This window comes from Ambystoma mexicanum, chromosome 7p (assembly GCF_040938575.1).
Source record: "Ambystoma mexicanum isolate Mex_15411 chromosome 7p, UKY_AmexF1_1, whole genome shotgun sequence".
In the NCBI taxonomy this organism is placed as follows: Eukaryota; Metazoa; Chordata; class Amphibia; order Caudata; family Ambystomatidae; genus Ambystoma; species Ambystoma mexicanum.
In genome coordinates this window covers 894,207,284-894,228,253 of record NC_090939.1, presented here as the reverse complement: position 1 = coordinate 894,228,253, position 20,970 = coordinate 894,207,284, and the positions used below count along the sequence as shown (strand labels likewise).

Below are 20,970 nucleotides of genomic sequence, written 5' to 3'. Positions count from 1 at the left end.
ATCCCAGCTGATCTTGTGGCTTTTTGGCCTCTGTTTTAGTTTTCGGGACTAAACGTTTCTTTTGATCTTCAGCTCCTGGACCTTTAATTTAGCGCGCTCGGTGCCATGGAGGAATAGATGAACATCATCACTCACAGTAGATGTGATTAGCTCCTCACCTATTCTCGTTCTTGAAGTCACCCACTTTCATTCTGACCAAGGCAAGTAACTGGATGCAAGGGCTGATTTAATTTTGTATAGGAATCCTCAGTGTATTTGAGTTTTGCAAGATCTTGTGTCATCTACAAAAGGTTCCTCAGCATTAAATCTTTCCTAGAATTGCATACTTCGAATTCTTTAAGTAAATGCCATAGCAGTAGAAATATAATTTTAAGAAGCCCCCCATTTTCTTTATTTTGGTGTATTCTCCCCTAACCATCGAATATGAGGTGCTTTGGCTCCATCCCTGGAAACCAGCTTCAGATTCTTCACTGCACATAGTGTGCATGGAATTCCGCTTTAGAGTCTCTGGATTTCTTTTATCTCTGCAGACATTTGAAATAAAAAATCTTTGTTGAGGATTGCCTTCATCCCATCTGTCTCCTTCCGATATTCTGTGACTTTGTCCACCTGTATCCTGTTTTCAGAAAAAACAAGGCTGAGCCCACAGTTCACACCTGTGCACATTGTCTGGATCTGAAGGTAGAACAAAAGAATCTTCTAAGGTGGAGAATTCACTTGTAAGCGGCTCTTGCAAATGTAAAGAAATTATTTCCTCAAGGTTCACACACAAGGATTGTATTTGTTGTCTTAACCCTTTCATAACCCTTAGAACCTAGGTCTTGACACATAAAACACTGAAAGTCACACGAGTCTCTCGTTTTATATTTCAAAGTGAACTGGCAATCCTCTTCACTGTGAGGAATCAATTCAAATAGCCCCTGTATTCCTTTTCATATGCAGAACCAAAAAAAAGCATACATGACAGAAGGGAGGTGGGGGTGAAAGGGTGCTCAAATGTGAGTAAAGGACAAATTGTAAAATGATAAATGGCTTGCAACTGATCCCAGCTCTGATCTCTGGCAACCTCCTGTGGTGGGCCAGGAGGAGGAGACGGACCAATAGGTCCCAGGTTAAACGATGTTTATTAGAAAATAATGAAGAAAATGCATAACTTTCCCTATACTAAGGGTTTCCCTACCTAACGGAACTAAACTAGGGGGCTTGTCGTAAATAGTGAAGCCCGTAATCAAAGGTCTTACCACAGTCCAGAAGAATGTCTGTTCCCCTGGAATGCTTTTCAGCACAGTTCTCCTCAATACAGGATCTTCAGTTAGCCCTTCGCTATCTCTTGTAAAGAGTCCTCCAGTTCTTTCAAGGGGCTCTTCCAGGCCCTTGCATATGGATACCTTTGAGTCTTCAGGGTCCTTTCTGGACTTGCTCTATTTCCTAAAGGTGCAGTTCTTCTCTCCTCTTTAGGACAAAGACACTTATTCTGCTAACTCGCTCCTTTCTTTATTCGTCTTACTGTGCCAGGTAGGTTAAGCACTTGTTGGACTTTAACTCGTCTTATGATCTTGCCATTCACTGAAGCTAATTTGATTTGTCACTGTGTGTAATTCTCACTCTTCTTATGACTTTGCCATTCACTGGGACGAGTATGATTAGTCCAATCTTTATATTCGGTTTTCCAACTTTCTTGGATATGACTGTCCAATTTAGTTCTCATGCCCCTTGCCTCTGAGTCTCTCGTTCTCCCCTTTACCTTGGGTGTAGAGGGGTCGCGTCACTGCGTCAGCGTTGTTCTTTGCTTCTTTGTCGCTAGTCAGGACGGCTTCTCTGCCTACTTCCGTTCTCTACAGAGACACACTTCTGTGTCTGAGTGGTATCAGCAATGCCAGGGTTCGTTCATCTCTTCCCTTTCGTGCCACCACCTCTCTTGCTCAGTTCCCTCCTGGGATTCAGTTCGGATTGGTAGGCCTGTTGCGGTCTTTCCCTGGCATGCTTTGCTTCAGGGAGGTCATGGTTGGGACACCTCATCAGGCCGTGTCGATCAGGCTTTCTTCACTCTGCTCTCCAGACATTGCGCCTCAGGCGCCTTATCTCGGTTGCTCGTTGCCGCCGTGCAACCCAGGGTTCTCCCAGAGTTACTAGCTTCCTGCGACCAGCCGGTTTGAAACTCCCGGGTCTCTCTTCCCGGTTCTCTTGGCCCGCCCACTTTTATCACATAATGCTGAGGCTTCCCCAGCTTCTCGGTTTAGTCCCTCTTTTGTGTTCATAACTTATGTAGGTTTTTTCATCTCATTGCCTGACAGATGGGTATTCTTTATCACTCATTTGCTCTTACTCTTCAAAGTACCAGGCGGATACTTTTCTTCTGGTATTGCATCACAATAACATATGTAATTAAGAGGAGTCTGATTGTCAACTGATATGCTGGTATTAAGTGTATGAAAATAGTGAAAAGGGAGTTCCTAATTGCAAAGGTTATCACAAGAGGGGAGTCACTAGGGGGATTGTTGCTTAGCCGGTTCACCTCCCTAGCCTCGCAGGAAAGGGCTCTCTCCCCTTGGGGAATGTGACTGAATCACTTGACTGCAGTACGTTAGAGACTTACCAACAAATCTGTTTCCTGAAAATGTTGTCCTTGCCATCTCGTTCATTATCGCCAAGCGATCTCTTCAGCAGTGAGTTTCACAGCCAAAAATCTATCCTTTTTCGCCCCTTTCTCCAAATCTACTGTGAGAAACCTGAGGGTATTCTCCCAAGCAGACCTCGAGAATCCCTTATTCAGGTGGCCAGGGAAGGGCTGACGCTCTCAGATCCCAACGCTGAAGACGGACGAGCAAGAGAGGATCACCTTGTTAGGGGAGCCTGGGGTTGTGCCCGGGGGAAATAACCCAGGTGAGACGTGGTATTATACTGGGAAAGAAGAGGAGAATCTGGGAGACGTTTGTAGGCTGCACCTCCCCCCCCTGTTGCACTGGAACCCAAACCCTGTTGCACTCAAACTCTCTCTCCCAGAATCCCTGTTTTTCTGCATCCTACCCAAATACTCTGTCAATCTCCTCCCGGTCCCTCTGATTATTACTTCCCAAACTCAGAGTTTGTTTTGACAAAACACTACCCTTCCCACAGCCTCCCCTATTCAGTTCACAAACCCTACAAAGCTCACGTTTCCGAGTTGACCAACCACCCCCTTCCTTATGATACCTTTTTCCGATCTACCCCGTCGGATACTTAGAAGTTCTACCCCCTACTCCTTTTCCAACACAAACACTTTCGTAAACGGTGAAAGACCAACGGACTAACACCAGAGCCGTTTACCTGACCGGTACCAACACAAGGGTCAGCAGAGTCAGGCAATTGACCAGAACTACACACACCTGACATCCCTTTCCCTTCCCCATAGGGATGAAAGGTATGAGAGCACACTTTGAGCAAGGTCGAACGCATGAGGAGACAACTGTTCCGGACTGGCAGTTCAAACGGAGGAGGAAGGCGGCGAGACGTTGGTGGATGACAAGGAGGGAATTGCCCTTGCCCTTTTCAACTCGTACCCGCGAAGCCTCAGAAAGGGAAATCATAAAACCAGGAAGTCCAGCTGGTGTGTGGTGCAACAGGTGTCAACGGCACACAGGGCCCTTCCGTGCTGATAGCCAAAGCAGAGACATGCTTGCCACTGTGGTGCTTTCCTTGACTGCCAAGACAAGAAGCTCCAACAGTTCAGCACAGCCAGTGAGTCGGGGAAGACGGATAGTAAACCGAACTGTGCTGGGCCCAAGGTTGCAGGCGGTAACATTGTTGAACAAAGGACTTGTATAATTGAACTTTAAAGAATCCCTAGAAAAAGGTCCAGAAGCAGAGTGGTCCAGCGTTGCGGGAACGCTCATTCAAAGGACGCTGACTGAAGCCTTTTTGGGTTATTTTATTGAAACTACAAGAACCAAGAGGCCGGAGTGAAGTGTCGAAGTGGTCCAATGAGAGTTGAGCAAAATCCCTTGTACACTCGAAAGTCTTTGACACATTTAGGAAAACTGAGTAAACTGTGGAATTGGCAAATGTGAACCCGACTGAGGGATGCCTACAAATCATGGTAATCAGTGATGCACCCGAGCACAAGTGTGAAGCCTGGCAGGGGGCTGAAACCCGAACTTGGGTAGAGGGAAGAACCTAAGGGGTCTTGTGAACTGTGGCAAAGTGTGAACCTGACGCCAGGAGAAAGTAAGGGAAGTGAACCTCCCGCTTTCTGATGAGATTGTGAACTTTGATATGGGCAAATGTGAACCCGACTGAGGGATGCCTGCAAAGACATTGAGACTTTTTGAATGTTACGTTTTGAGTGAAAGGCTGTAATGCACCCGACTGAGGGAGGCTAACGTTGCAAGAAGGATCAGAGCCCGGCTGAGGGGGATCCAATGGGCAAGGAGTAATCGCCCAATGTGAAATATTACTAAAGGAACTTTTGTTCGTTTTGGTACAGCAGGCCTCCTAAGGCAAGAGACTTTTGCAGGAAAGAGACTTGGCTAAGGAAGGTCCTGGCATCGTTGAAAGGAACTGTAACCTCGTGCTGGCGAGGCCCAAGAGTGTGCTGTGCTCAAAGGTTCTACCTTGTCCCGTGCTAAAAACATGGGGTAGGGAGACCCAGCCATACCATTGTGACTTAATATTTGGTGAACACTTCTCTCTTTTCTTGCAAACATTATCTAACACTATTTTGTAACTTAGTTGTAAGGATTGGCAATAGGTTTTTTAGTATAGGCTCTTTTTATTTGATAAAAAACACCACTAGGACTGCCTTATTATTATTTGATGGTAGTAGCTTGCTCCCATTTTAGATTTAGGTTTGGATTAGGTGTTTTTCTCACCCATTATACAGTTTAATAAACACCCTTGAACTGTGATCACTTGTCCCTCTTTACCTTTGCCACCATGAGTTCCTTAAACTACTCAGTCCAAGTCTGATTAATAATATTCCAAACATATTTTTGACTTCACAGCAACCCTGTCATCTAAGCAACCCATTGATTGCTCTGGCCATGGGCAAACGGTATACGAAAAAGAAATCCCTGTAAACAAATGAAATGATATCTCCTCTTCGGAGATGCAATAAATTGGAGCACGTTTTATGGACTGAAAGTTGTAACACCTACAGTCCTGGATGTTTCTTTTTTGTTGTCAGTTTTATCCAAAAGATTAGTTCTTTCCAAAAATCTCACTCGCTTCCTGCATTTTTTAAGTGCATGTCTGGGAATAGCCCCTGTCCCATGAAACAGGAAACCATTCCTGATGAAAATGTGCCCACATTGGGGTTATAGTTGAAACTAGAAAGAAAGGGAAGTGCTCCACCCCTTTACTTAGAGCTCAAGACAATAATTGATGGAAGACTATCACTGGGATTTAGATTGTCTCGCCTAGTAGACTGGAAATTAGTCGTATTTCTGTTAGTCTGCCTTTTTCTGACCATTATATCTTCGAATGTGATACCATGGTTGACAGTAATGTGAGATAGCCACCTTTTTTGATGTGGATCCGTTACATCAAATTAGATTGTGATTCAAGAGGGGTATCTTCTTCTGAACCAGGTGGAACAGGAAAGGAAGCTGTTGAAGTTTTTATTTTGATTTTTGCTCCATGTCCTTTACACATTTCTACATTTCTTTGCACCATTCTTTCTCTTATTTTGTCCTGCAGTTTTGTGATTTGGTTTATGTATTTCATTTGTTTTTTTTTTGTTTTTTAACGTGTGTCAAAGCCAGCAGTATGCCGCTACATTTAATTATAAAAAATGATATAAATTAATCATTTTGTTTGATTTCATTTGAATATTATTTCCCCTTTACTGTTGTATTGACCTGCTTGGCAAACAAGTTTCAAGCTTGACTGTTTTGTGACTTTGACATTAAAGATATAGCATGGCCAAATCGCTCAAAATGTAGTCAGTCTTTTTAAAATTAGGCATAATTTGGGTGTTACGTTGCAGTTTACTAAAACTGATTTATTATGTACTTGTAGCGAAGCATGTGGATTCTAAGTTGAGAGCTGGTAATAAAGAATCAACTGATGAAGAGCTTGAAAGAATCCTGGATAAAATTATGATAATTTTTCGATTCATACATGGTAAGGATGAAAACTTTTAAAATCATTTTTCAATCATGTTTATTTTGCGCTGCAAAATATTTTTGCTTTGTTGACTAATAATTTGCAAATTATATCACTGCGAAATATGGTTTGGGTGCAGGAATACTGAAACCTGTGGTTCTTTTGTTTTTTTAAATATTTGTCACATCAAAATTATTCATATGAAAAATCTGACAACAGTTAATAACTTAGGAGGCAGTATTGTGGAATCACTAATGTGTTTTGATTGTATTGATGCAGCATCTTAACCACAGTATTGTGCGTGCTTTGCAAAAGGAGCACATCATCAAGATATGTTTAAAAGTCTGATCACCCCCTCTTGAAGAAGCCTTCTGACGATCGTTCCTCTCTGGCAAACTGCCGCCCGATCTCTGTCACTTCTTTCCTGGGCAAACTCCTGGAGAAGCTGGCCATCTCCCAGCTTACTCTCATACCGAATCTGTTGGTTGTGTCCATGACCATCTGTCTGGCTTTAGAGCAGACAGAAGCATGGAAACTGCTCTCCTGAACACCTGTGAAGACCTGCTCTCAAATCTCGACTCTAGCATTCCTTCTGTACTCATCCTCTTTCCTCTGCTTTCGACACCGTCAACCGCGCCATCCTGATCAATCGTCTCTGCATCATGGATCAGTCCATAACATGGTTGACCACCTTCCTCTCCGATCGACTCTCCCAAGTCCAACTGGGGTTGTTTCTCTCCACCGCCTCTCTCTCTACATGTGGTGTTCCCCAGGGCTTTAACCTCTCGCCCAGGCTCTACAACCTTTACTTGGCACCTCTGGCCCATCTCATCTCTGCCTTCTCTCCTAACTTTCAGTATTATGCAGATGCCACTCGGCTCTCCTTCAGGCTCCCCTCAGCCTTCTCTTCTCTCTTGCTCATTCCTAATTGTCTATCCACGATTCATGAAGGGTGTGCCTCGAATGATCTCTGCCTAAACACCTGCAAAACTGAGATCCTTCTCATTGGGACCGCTGCTCCCGCATTCCATCTTTCACTCTGGCTGCCTCATTGGGCCCTCTACCTGCGTCTTCCTGAGAGGCAGAAAACCTTGGTGTCATCTTCAACTCCACCCTCTCCACAGCAGTCGTCTTTAAAAAGTCCCACTACCAGCTGCACCTCCTCAGATGTATTCTTCCTTTTCTTACCTTCTCCCAGAAGCTGACGGTCTCCAGCCCCTTGGTCCTCTCTAGGCTGGACTACTGCAACTGCCTCTTTCGAAATCTGCCTGCCTCTACTCTTCGCCCTCTGCAACTAATCCCGAACAGGACTGCGAGACTTGACCTTGCCCTCAAGCCCATGGATCATTTCTCTCCAGCCCTCAAATCTCTCCACTGGCTCCCGGTGGTTGCAAGGGTCAGGTTCAAGACCCTCTGCATTCTCCTTCAGGCTTTCTGGGGCTGGGGACCACGCTACATCCAACTCTGTCTTCTGATGCACCTTCTTTCTCAAGCCCTCCACTCATCCACCCCTAACTCTCTGAAGGTCAGATGCTTCTTAAGGCTGAGAGTGGGGGGGTAGATCTCGCTCCTCGGCTGATGCCTCCCTCTGGAACAGCCACCCTGAGTCCCTCAAACTTGAGCAGGACCACCTGCGGTTCCAGAAGCAACTCAAGACCTCTTTGTGCCAAATATAAATAGCAGACAATTTATAAACGAGGTGGGACGTCACCTTCTGAATGCAGGTCGAAAAAACCTCCTGCTGGTGGGAGATTTCAACTTGGTTGTTGACCCAGTACTTGACTGTGGTAGCAGTAATCTGAGAGATGGGAGGAAAAGGGATAGAGAAGCATTACATCTGTTAATTATGGAGATTGGAACACCCAACTGGGAGAGAATATACATTCCACTCTGGGGTACACAATATATATTCTAGAATAAATAATATCTTCACTTCAGGCTTAGTAACACAAGTGTAAGGACTGTGATATAGGACCCATTGTTATTTCAGAGCATGCTCCCATTAGATTGAAACATGCTCTTAATTACTCATCTGACAAAACGCTTATTTGGAGAATGAATATATCTATATTAAAAGATGAGGAATTGAGAGGGATAATGGTGTGTGAATACATTGAAAATAATTTGAATGGAGAAGTAGGAATTGATGCAGTATGGGAGGGTTTTAAATGTGTAATGCTTGGTGTACTCATGAGACTGTCTGGAAATAAGAGAAAAAAAAGACCGAATTATTAGCTCTGAGTGCTTCTGTAAGCAAACTAGAGAGAGGGATGATGGGTAGCTCAGATGTGGGAAAAAAAATCAGAGCTGCTGAAAATGAAATGCAAATTGAATGAAAGGTTGAGCAGGCTGAACACGCACTTTATAAAAGAAAATATGCCTATTAGAAAGGAGGAGAGAAGTGCGGTTGGCTGCTGGCACACAGTTTGAGTGAATGCTGGGAGCAGAGCGATCTGTGCGATTGAAAGAAAGACTGGTGGGGTGTCATATGATCCTTAAGAGATAAATGAAGAATTTAGAGCCTATTATGAAACTATATAAGGAGGAAGAGAGGGTTGATACATTAGAGATGATAAAATCCTTGCAAAGCAACCGCTACAATACCTATGAGATGATGAAAGAATTTGCTTAGAGCGGGGAATAACAATGAGTAAGATTAAAAATGCAATAGGGGTTTAAACATGGGGAAAGTGCCCAGGCCCAGATAGTTTACCTGCAGAATTTTATAAAGCTATGTCAGAAAAGGTCCTAGGATTACTAAAGGAAACATTTCTACACAGGCAGCTACAGGCCCATTAATCTAATCAACTCAGACAGTAAGATATTATCTAAAATACTGACTGTCTGACTGGATAAAAGGTAATAACACAGCTGATCCACCTGTATAAATCTGGTTTCATAAAAGGGAGAGTCTCTGCATTGAATATGAGGAAGCTTTTGCTGACCTTGGCAGTGGCAAGTAAGTTGAAAACAGAAACAGTGGCATTATTGTTGGATGCAGAAAAGGCCTTTCATCGAATTCGGTGGGAGTTCTTGTTCAAGACAATGGAAAAAATGATTTTTGGCCCATAATTCATTAGCTGGGTTAAATTGCTCTATACAAACCCCATGGCTGAGGTGACAACTATCTACATTTGAGTTACACCGGTGGACTCGTCAAGGATGTCCATTATCTCCATTACTTTTTGTTCTCTCAATAGAACCTTTGGCGGTTGCTATCAGAGCAGATTAAACCATCCAGGGAGTTCATTTCTACGGGATTACTAAAAAGCTGTGGTTATATGCAGATGATCTTCTAGTTATACAAAACCTAAATACATCTGTTCCTGCATTCATGGATCTAATTGATTAATTTGGTACATTTTCTAATTATAAAGTTAATTGGGCAAAGTCTGAGGCTTTACCTTGCACTTGGGAACTGGCAGTTTACTGGTGAAGAGCAGAGGCTTTAAATGGTTACCGGAAAAGATGGAATATCTAGGGATTTGGCTTACAAAAGACATTTGTGACATGATGGATTTAAACTTGAGGAGCACGATTAATAAGATCTTAGTAGAATTCAAAAGATGGGAATCTCTAAAGTTGTCTCTGGGAGGCAAAGTGAATTCCATTAAAATGACGATAACACTGAAAATTACGTATGTTTTGAGTATGATCCCGCAAAAAGGGCAATGCTAAAACAGATAGTATGATCCAATCCTTCTTAAGGGAAAAGAAGAGACTGCGATTAAAATTAAGGGAATTACAACTCCAGAATAACAGAGGGGTGGGTGTCTAGGTATTCCTAATTTTGTGTGATACCATTGTGCATTCATGACCAGGCATTTGCTACCATTTATTTTGGAAAATTCGGATGAATGGCCCGTTGCTGAGGCTAGCATGGTAGGCCCACTGAAGACCTCAGCATTACTGTCAAACACAGAGACTGGGGTGGAAAGTCAGTGTTAACTGACCACCTGAGGTCAACCTGGAGAAGCATTGCGAAGGAATTTAATATGGCACCAAGCCTAATGACCTTGCCATAAATATGGCTGAATCCTGCGATTAAAATTAAGAAAAAAAACATTTTTTTGGCCAAATTGTTTTCTTGCAGGAGTAAGAAGGAATGATGATCTATTTGTTGCAGGGAAATGCCGTTCATTCAAAGCTCTAAAAGAAATTTTTGTTTTAAAAGGGTGTAATTTTGGAGACTATCGAAAATTGAAAAATGCAGTAAGCATTGTATCTCCTGCATCTACAGATTTGACAGACATTAAGGTTATAGGTGGCCAAGATCATATGGCAACTAGATTGAATGAACTTCTGAGCAAGAATTCAGGTTCATATGAAGAATGCATGGCTTCATGGTCGGGTAGACTGCTAGTGGAAATGTCGCAAGAAGGATGGGAGGCATTATGTCCAAACATTCCGAGAATGTCCATGAATATAGGGGAAAGAGCACGACAAGTAAAGTTATTGAACAGTGTGTTTTGGTCACCATACCGAATGCACAGACCAGGCTTATGTTCTGCAGATGCCTGTTGGAATTGCAGTCTTGCAAGAGGTTCATTAGAGCATATGTTCTGGGAATGCAATAAATTAAGAGCGTTTTGGAAAGGAATAACTGAGGTGATGAACAGAGTTTTAAGAGAAAAGACAGAATGTAACTTTGAAACATTAATTCTGGGAGAGGACACAGATCTTGAGGATCTGGGACATCACCAAATGACCTGGATCTTGAGGAGCTCTATGGATGCAAAAAGATTGATTCTTCGACATTGGAAATCTAACATCTGCCCAAACATGGAAATGTACTTAATATGTGGAATTGAAAGAGTTATGATTTCGAGGGGATTGGGTCCTCCGATGTATTCCATATCTATGACAGTAATCACCACAGCTGTGCTGCTTCGGAAAATTTTCAGCAGCTGCGTCCTGCGTCGATTAAGTCGATGCGCCATCCTCGAGGACCTCCTCTGACGTCATCCGATGTGATAAGTAGGACGCACAACGCCCGTAGTCTCAGTTCCGTTTTTTCCACGAACGTGTTCGCTTCGTGAATCTCGGTACGCCTCGACTCTTTGGAGTTTCTGTTGTTCATCTCGGTTCTTCGAACCTGTTCTTTTGTGAAGTTATTCTTCGTGAAGATGTCTACCTAGTCTTCCACACCGCGTCCGGGCTTTAAGAAGTGCGGGGACTGTGGGTCCAAGATGTCGGTCACGGACTCGCACCACGCCTGCCTCTGGTGCCTCGGGGAGGCCCATGAAACGGATGACTGTGTCGACTGCCAGTCGCTCACGTCGAAAGCCTTGCGGGAGCGCAAGAAGTTATCGGTAGGTGTAAGGTGTCCAAGCCCCGGAAGTTGAGGTCTGCGGGGCTTTCGACGGACGACTCGAGGGGCGACTCTCTGCGTCGTCGTCGGAAGTCCAGCGGGTCTCGGTCCCGGAGTCGGTCTCGCCACTCCTCTGCCTCTTCGAGGCACTCTCAGAAGCGCCGTCATCGGTCGCCTTCCTCATCCGAGGACTCCGCCCGTCGCTTACCCCACCAAGCATGCGACACCGGAGGAATGGGCTTCCTTCGGGAAGAAAATGTTGGCGATTCTCGAATCGCCGGGCACTGGTCCGTCGGCGCCTCCGAGTGGGGTCGGTCGTGATTAGCCGAGAGACACCGCTCGCACGCCTTCGGGCTCGGGTGGTCGTCACGATTCGCGGTAAAGGTCCCGCTCGGACAAGGGGAATTGTTCTCGGCATGCCCGGTCCAGGTCCCGGTCCTCGACGCGCTTGAGACCGTGTGAACCTGTGAAGTCTTCAAGGAAGACATTGACGCCTGTGGCGTCGAGGTCGTTGACGGACTCTCTCAAGGCTCTGCCTCCGAGGAAGTCATCGGCGCCCAGGATGCCGAGGGACACACTCGGGGCTCCTCCCTCGAGGCCTGTGTCGACACCGTTGATGCTGTTGGTGCCGCGTCTGTCGTCGACGCCGATTCTCTCGGCACCGATTCACTCAACGCCCTCGACGCCTTTCGGGGCTGTGTCGACGGGGGTACCCCGTGGCTCGGGGGAACCACCTAGGAAGGCTCTGGCCAAGGTCAAGCATGGCTTTGGTTCCAGTTCTGTGCCTTCTTACCGCCATCTGGAATTCATTTCAGAGGTGGATGAGGGCTCCGATGATGCCATGGTGCCTGACACGGTGCCTGACGAGATTCTCTCGGGCCATAGCCAGTTTGAGGACCTGAGGCAGTCCCTGCATGATGCTAGTGGGCTGGACACCTCTCCGGAGGTGGAGTTTTGTAGGCCTGAGCCTGGCACTCATGCCGATTCTTGGTACCGGCGGCTTATGTCACGGGTCACCGAGTACTTGGGATGGTCTGCTCCCCCAGAGGAGTTTGTTCAGGATGACCTTATGGATATCCTCGACATTGGTCCACCAACTGACCAGGTACTGCCATTCCATATGGCTCTGCAAAGAAGGGTGGCAGCGGCTTGGACTGCTCCGGAGAGTCTCCCGGCAGTGAGCAAGTCTTTGCTGTGAAAATACCGCCCAGCCAGTAGTGACCCCTGCTACTTGTCCAAGCACCCTACTCCGGAGAGTTTGGTGGTGCAAGCGGCAACGGCCCCGGCAAAGCAGGCGTCGTACCCTACCATCCCTCCTGATGGGGACGACAAGCGTTTTGACGGCTCGGCGAAGAAAGCGTTTTCTGCAGGGGGTATGGTGCTTCAGGCAGCCAACTCCATTTGTGCCTTGTCTCGTTTCACGCACACTCTGTGGGACTGTTTCCTTGGCGGCTGAACATATTCCCGAAGGGGATGAACGGGATGGTTTCCTTGCCATGATTCAGGATGGCAAGGATGCTATGTGTGAGGCCGTTCAGTCGGGTTTGGACATGGCAGATTGTGTCAGCCGGTCCATGGCGGCAAGCACCATGAAACGCAGGTTTGCGTGGTTGCGGAAGTCGGGGTTTGCTCCTGATGTGCAGGCCCGGCTCCCCAACATGCCCTTTGACGGGGAACATCTTTTTGACAGCAAGGCTGACGAGAGCCTTGAGAGGTTGCAGACCTCCAAAGCTGCAGCAAAGTCGTTGGGCGCTGTAGTTCGACAACCTCCGCCTTTTCGTCCTAGGGGACGGCAATGGAGGGGATGTTCCTTTCGTTATTACTCATCCTTTGGTAAAGCGAGAGGAGCTGCCAGTCAAAGGAGCCACTGTAGGAGTGCCAGAGGTGGAAAACGGGGTACTCGAGGTGCCAAGGCCGCTCAGGCTGTTGCCTCTTTGCCCTCAGGCAACGCTGCAGCCGCTTCAGCTCAGTCATGAGGCCATGTCCCATGGTTCGCCGGTTGGGGGAAGGCTGGCGCAGCATCTTGCAGAGTGGCGCGCCATTACTTCAGATGTGTGGGTTCTGGAGATCATAACCCACGGCTACTGTCTTCCTTTCCGGCAGAGGCCTCAAGACAATCCACCGGGGAATCTCTCTTTGAAGAGTCCGGATCCGCTCCTTGCGCAGGAAATTCCATCCCTGCTGGAGAAAGGCGCCATAGAACTGGTGCCTGTAGCGGAGAGGAACAAGGGATGGTATTCCCCTTATTTTTTGATTTCCAAGAAAGACGGGGGATTGAGACCCATCATGGACTTGCGCGGTTTGAACAAACTCCCCAGGAAGGACAAGTTAAAGATGGTTACTCTTTCTCAAGTCCTCCAGGCCCTTCAACTTCAGGACTGGTTGGTGTCTCTCGACGCTTATTTTCATGTGCCGATCAATCCGAAGCACAAGAAGTACCCGAGGTTTGCGGTTGGCGACTCGCACTTTCAGTTTCGGGTCCTGCCGTTCAGATTGACCTCCGCCTCGAGGGTCTTCACCAAGCTCATGGTAGTGGTGGCAGCGCACCTCAGGAAAGGGGGGATTCACGTCTACCCCTACCTGGACGATTGGTTGACCAGGGCGCACTCTCCCGAGCAAGTCCTGGATCATCTGTCAGTCACCTGCCACTCCCTCCACAAGCTGGGCTTCTCCCTCAACTTAAAGAAGTCCCATTTGACACCAACTCAGAGGCAGCAGTACATCGGAGCTGTGCTTGACACGTCCCTGGGGCAGTGGTTTCCTCCCCAGGTGGTGAGAGCTCATCACATTCAGCAGTTGGTGCACAAGTTTCAACTTGCCCAGACTCTTCCAGCGTTAGTTCTTGAGACTGCTCGGCCTCATGGCATCCTGCATTCTTCTGGTGCCAGAGGCCAGGTTGCAGATGTAATCTTTGCAGTGGGCACTCAAGCTCCAGTGGTCTCAGTCCTCCGGCAGAATGTCAGACCCTGTTCAGGTGCCGTCTTCGGTCGCCCGGCACCTTCTGTGGTGGGCCGGCGAAGGCAATCTGATGAGGGGGGCTCCATTTTGGCTGCCCTGGCCGGAGGTGACGATCGTGTCGGACGCATCCCTCACGGGATGGGGAGCTCATGCCAACGAGTTGACAGTCAGCGGTCGTTGGTCTCCGTCGGAGTCCGGACTCCATATCAATCTGTTGGAGCTGAGGGCCGTCAGGCTAGCCCTGAAGGCTTTTCTGCCGACTGCGAGGAAAGAATGTCTTGATCCTGACGGACAACACAGTGGCCATGCACTACCTCAACAAAAAGGGGGGGGGGCTCGACTTGTCCATCTGCCCTCCACATAGTCTTCCCTACCGAGACGATCTGCTCCCACGGGAGGGGGGGGGTCAGGTTCTCCATCCAGAGGTCAGGTCCTTCAACCTTCACGCTTGGTTTTTGAAAGGTTGAGGTATAAGGATTGGGACCTCCCTGAAGACGTGATGGAGGTGTTGCTTTCGGCCAGAAGGCCCGCAACAAAGTCCCTGTACCGTTGCCGTTGGAGGAAGTTCTGCGACTGGTGCAGGGTTAAGAATGTGGATCCTTTTGCATGTGAAATTCCCATGGTTTTGTCTTTTTTGCTTTCCTTGGCCCACAGGGGCCTTCAAGTGGGTACCATTAAAGGTTACCTGGCGGCGCCGTCCATATTTAAGCGCTCGTCTGAAGAGTGTTCCTATTTTAAAATTTCTTTAATTTCTCAGTTTCTGAAAGGGCTCACTAATGTGTTCCCTCCGTCACCTTTCCAGGTGCCCGGTTGGGATTTGAACCTTGTTCTCAAGTTTCTGATGGTGCTCCGTTTGAGCCTTTGCATTCATGCCCTTTGAGACTGTTAACTCTGAAAACAGTATTTTTAGTTGCGGTCACTTCCGCTCGCAGAGTGAATGAGTTACAGGCACTTTCAGTTAAGCCACCCTTCACTGTGTTTCATAAGGACAGGGTTGTCATTAGAGTTCGTCCTTCTTTTCTTCCGAAGGTGGTGTCGGAATTTCATTTCGGCCAGAAGGTTGTTCTTCCAGCATTTTATCCTCCTCCACATCCTGGTAAGGAAGAGGAGAGACTCCATAGGCTTGATCCTAGGAGAGCGTTAACCTTTTATATTTCACGCATGTCCCGGGTCAGAGTGGACGATCAGCTCTTTATTGGTTACGCTGGAAAGCGTTTGGGACAGTATGTGACGAAACCGACTTTGTCTCGCTGGATTATTTTGGCCATCTCCGAGTGTTACCGCTTGGCGGGTAAGGACCCACCGGTCGGCTTACGGGCCCATTCTACCAGGGGTATGGCTGCCTCTACTGCCCTGCAGAGTGGTGTTCCTATTCGCAACATCTGTGATGCAGCCACCTGGGCTTCGGTACATACTTTTGTACGTCACTATTCCCTCGATTCCATCCGGGGGCAGGATCTGGCCTTTGGAAAGGCGGTCCTTTACTCCGCAATTTGATTGGGCATGCTAAATTTCTGTTTTCGAAATTCTTTTCCCACCTTCTTGCATTGGTACTGCTTTGGGAGTCTGTCATAGATATGGAATATGTCGGAGGACCCAATCCCCTCGAAGAACAAGTTACTCTCTTACCTGGTAACGTTCTTTCGATGGGATGGTCCGACAACTAATTCAATATCGTTCCCTCCCTACCTTCCCCGCTACAGAATTTCTTATGCGATTGCAGCTTACGTTTCCGCAAGGCTTTGTATGTCAGACTGGCAGAAGACTGGTGGCACACGTTCAGGGAAAAAACTACAACTGAGGCTACGGGCGTCGTGCGTCCATCTTATCACATTGGATGACGTCGGCCGTCAGAGGAGGTCCTAGAGGACGGCGCATCGACGTCATAGACGCAGGACGCAGACGCCGAACATTTTCCGAAGCAGCGCAGCTGTGGTGATTACTGTCATAGATATGGAATATGTCGTCGGACCATCCCATCGAAAGAAAGTTACCAGGTAAGAGAGTAACTTGTTTGTCTTTACAGTACAAGGAGAACACTTTTTAAAACATTTGGGGGACTTCATGAAATTTGGTTCAGATTAAGATGGAGACAATTAATATGACGCTGGATAAAATAAGTGAAATGTTCATTTCTTTTCCTTTCGGTTATTCAATTAAAATGAATTTACAGGTATAATTACAAGAGGAATTGTAGGTTTGCAGTTACAGATGCTATATCATGTTTTTTTTAAATTTATTTTTCCAGCTTTTTCTCTTTTTTTCGTGTTTCTTAAACTGAATTGTGCAGATGTGGTTGAAATGTTATTGTTATTGAAATTGTATTGTTAAAATGTATGTTGGTAAAGGGAATAAACTAGTTGCTGATCTTGTCTGCTGCACTAACTGGTTTCCTGGCCTCCCTCTGAACCTTATGTGGACCAGGCTCCTTCACGACCAGTACCCCATGCACTGCCTCCGTCCTACCGTGCACTTGGGACTCTATCTGCAACCCTACAGTCCACTACCTCTTTGTACTTAATTAGAACCGGCCACCCCGGCGGCACTTACTTGAGCTTTGCTTATTGCGCTCTCCCTTTCCCTGTCACTTCTCCTCGCCCTTCCCCCAGCACTTGCACGATCTGAATAACACAAGGCCCAGTAAGATCATTTCTTTTGTCCTGCCTTTGTCTCCGCTTCTTTGTCTTGCAGCGCCAAGAAACACTTGTGTACAGGCGCGTTATAAATGATTTATCATGTATCAAAACTGTGCGAATAGTGTTTGAAAGAAACCCGGCCAAGTAAAGAAGCGACAAGAAGGTATGAAGAGCCTGCAAATCTGGAATATGCATTAGTATCCAAAAAGGGAATGTGTCCTATTGTCTGGATCTGGAGACTTTTTTTTGTCCCTGCCCTCATTCTCTGAATAAGTTAGTGCATTATTTTAGACACTTAGGTGTAGGTGAGGTAAATTAACAATTATTTTGCCATTAAATGCTTCTTCAGGACTCCTAACCATATTTTGTATTGCATCGGGATGGTTGTTTCTAATGGATTCTTTCCTCTTACAGTTATAGCCTCCCCTCAACTAAGATATAGCCTCCCCTTTGCCAGCCGTTGTTGCAAGTTATTCAGTTACCAAGGGCGCGGTACGACTCCACACTGCTTAACACCATTGCACGTCCATAATGTTGGTTGTGACGTTTGCAGCAGTATATATATACAGCCAGCAATGCCCCCTGACCGGAAGCAGGTGTCCTTGTCAGACCCTCTCCTGATTTTGTCCCAACTTTCTTGGGGATGAGCATAAACCAGAGTACTGCAGCTCCTGCCAGTTTATGCATTTCCAGGCCCTGCGGGAGTAGGCCACAAATCTCGACGCACTCTGCCTCAAGAAGTCCCGTCCATGAGGCAAAGCCAGATGAAATTGTTCTTTGGATGCTGCCAAAGGGACAAGATGATGAAACATTGCAAGAGACCCCACTCCCCCAGTGACACCTCAAAGTGGCACTCTTCATCTTCTTTCAGAAGGCTGATTCATCACTCACTGCAGGAAGGCCTTTTCACCCACTGTGATTGAACTGGCAGAGATTTCTCTTTGGGTTGCAACCCCCATACCTGCCTGCTGGCTTGCTTTTGGCCCCTCTGCTCATCTCTGCCTTTGAGCATTTAATAATTTTCCAGCTTATTTTGGGCCATCACTGATTGACGCCAACACCTTGCTGGACCTGTTCCAGTTTTCAGGAATTCATTTATTGCAGATATCCGTCAAATCTCTGAAGACCATGATCCTTGTCCTTATTGGCTGGAGCCCTTGGAAAGATGGAGGACATCCGTATGGTGTTGTATGGCCAAGATGAGAATCTTGGTCAATTGACCTATAATTTGTGTGATGCCACTAGTTTGGATACTCGTCGTTACTTGATTTCATGCAGCCCTCTGAATTTTGGAAACCCCCTTTGGCCTGTCCAAAAGAGCACTGTAAAGCCTTTCGAAACCCTGAAATTATCTGCAACCACAAAACCTGTAGTCAAGTTGGACCACACCTACATATTAAACAGGGTGCTCTAATGGGACACATCTTAGCTTTAATCCGGTTGTTTCTGTCGAAGTTGTGGCAGCATGGCCTTTGTCCACACATTCTCCACCTGAGAATAAGTCAACTACTTTTACTTCTTTCCCCCGAGCAGGGAAAACAACAAACTTGATGCAATGCCATGGGATGCAAGATCTTTGCTTCTGGCAGCCTGGCTGTGAGGGTTCCCTGTGCCCTTTCCAAGTACACAAAAACATTTAGGACTGTGCTCTCCAAAGCTGCAGGCAAAGGATAGCAAGGAGGCAGTTCAGATTCTAGTGTCTGGACGCAGACTATTTGGCTCATGCTATGGGTGCAGGGACAGTCTTTCACACATACTCCTGAATAAGGACATCTGGGTTTGCTTCAAGGTCAATAGAAAATATTTAAGTTGCCATTTGGTGACCAGTCTTTTTGGTGCAAAGACTGATGAGCCCCTAGAGAACTTTAAAAGCATTGCAGACCACAGGAAGTCCTTGGGTCTAGCTGGCATGCAGCCTCTGCCAGCAAGCTCTATACCTTTTGGTCCCAGAATTCCTTTGCCGACTGTGGTGTATGACCGCCACCTTTTGTCAAACAGGCCCAGCAGTATTCCCCCCACCAAGTTAGTGGCAGAGGTGCCCAGAGAGTCAGAGCTCCTTCTTCTACTTGCCCTTAGCAAACCCTGGTCCAAAACATCTTTCGTGTGGGCTTTATCTACTGCACTCCAGTGACAGGGAGGTTGTCCATTTAAGTTAGGCTGTGGCAGTGCACCACCTTCTACAAGTGGACCTTACAGATTGAGTGACAGGGCTACTGGCTCCCATTTATTCATCACCCACCCGGCCACAATCCTTTGCATCTCACTCTTCTCCAGGATTCCCTCCTGCTAAGGGGATTTTGGGCAACTTCTGGCAAAGGCCACCATAAATCTGGTGGCCGCCTTGGAGAGAGGTAAGTGTTGGTATTTGGTACTCACATTTATTTTTGGTGAAGAAAGAAGATGGGGGTCTGTGTCCCATCATGGATCTGCGGCAGTTGGATTTGTACCTGAGCAAGGACAAACTTGAGATGATCAAATTGGCATAGATCCTCTAGGTCTCCAAACTGGAGGACTGGCTGGGGTTACTCGATCTCTAGGATGCATACTTCAAATGGATTGTGTCCTCCCACGTATTCTTTCTCTCTTCATATTTCCTTTCCAGCCTCAGCTGCTTTGGAATAACATTTCCTCGACAGAGGACGCTGGTCTCGTCGACTCAATGTCCCTCGAGGGCCTCTGTCTGATGGTCAGCGTCATCACCAGTATATGATGCACAGGCAGCGCCCGTTGGCTTGAGTTCCGTTTTTCTGACACAGCCTTCGCTTTGAGAGAATTGGGGCACTTCAGTCCTTCGTTGAATTTATTAGGTCTTCACCATCGACTCCATCGACACTTAAGACGGGTTTAAAAAAATGTCAAGTTTGTGGGGCAAAAATGTGGATCACTGATACCCACTGCACATGTATTTTGTGCCTCGGCAAGGAACATCGCACTACGGATTGTGATTCCTGTCCGGCTATGACCGACAAGGCTCTAAGGGAGCGTAAAGGTAAATCAGCGGTGGATAGGATCCCTTCAAAGTCCCCTACTATTTTTTCAAAAAAGCAAAAATCCTTTGACGAGTTCAGAAATTCTCCTCAATGGAAGAGATCCAAGAAAAGGAGTCGATCACGTCACTCGTTGTCTAAAAAGGCAAAGAAAAAGGCGTCCTAGATCTCCTTTGACACCAAGTGATTCCTTGCCTGAGAGAAATACATGCCCCTCTAAATTCGACTTCCCGGCTAAGCGGGATGCGTTTTCGGAGAGAGATGATTGCAATTTTCGAGAAGGCCCTGACCCCCTCGAAAAAAAGAAAAGCCATGCCCCTGTTGCTCTGCATAAAATGACAAAGGAAAATTGAAGGCTAAACCCTGAGCACCCTCGAGTCCGGGACACAAGCCGGATTCTCATCGGGAGCCGTCAAGACCTCGAAACGACGAGAATTAGTCGAGGACTTCGACAAATAGAGAATTGAGCCCTTCAAAGGTTTCATTGAAGAAAAATAAGTATATATAGAAGAATAACGGGGTCAATTCCATCAACGCCCTCGGCATCGAAGCCATCAACGCCTGTGTCAAACATCGACGCTAGAGTCGAAAACTACGTCGTCATTGTTGGGCAGAAACCTGTGCAGTTCCCTCTGGGACCACTGCAAAAGATTTAAGACTACAGGTGTTTGGCAGTAAACCCACTTGGTAGCAGTCTGTACCACCCAGATTTACCTGGTAGCTGTGGCTGAGCAGTCAGACTTCCCTCAAGAAGAGTTAGGCAGTATATAGAGCATACATAATAGGTACAGAGGCACAGTAGTACAAGCAAACACTGACCAGAGCTAGGTGTAAAAGTATATAATTATTTATTTAAAAGACACACTCATAAATTACACTAGCACAAAAAAGGTAAGTAAGTCAAAACACAGTCACTATTACTTATATGTACATCCCTAGTTATTTGTTGGACAAGTCTAAGTTAACACCACTTATTTCCAAACAGAGGTGAGCGCTT

The 20,970-nt window shown here is 46.6% G+C and overlaps 1 protein-coding gene across 1 annotated transcript in view; it reads left to right on the top strand.

Annotated features, from left to right (window-relative positions):
* CUL4A (cullin 4A) overlaps positions 1–20,970 on the top strand; it is a 2,221,838-nt gene that overhangs the window by 1,498,400 nt on the left and 702,468 nt on the right. The window contains exon 12 of the mRNA XM_069637151.1: positions 5,995–6,099. Within this exon, the coding sequence (XP_069493252.1) occupies positions 5,995–6,099 (105 nt within the window). The remainder of the gene's footprint in view (positions 1–5,994; positions 6,100–20,970) is intronic.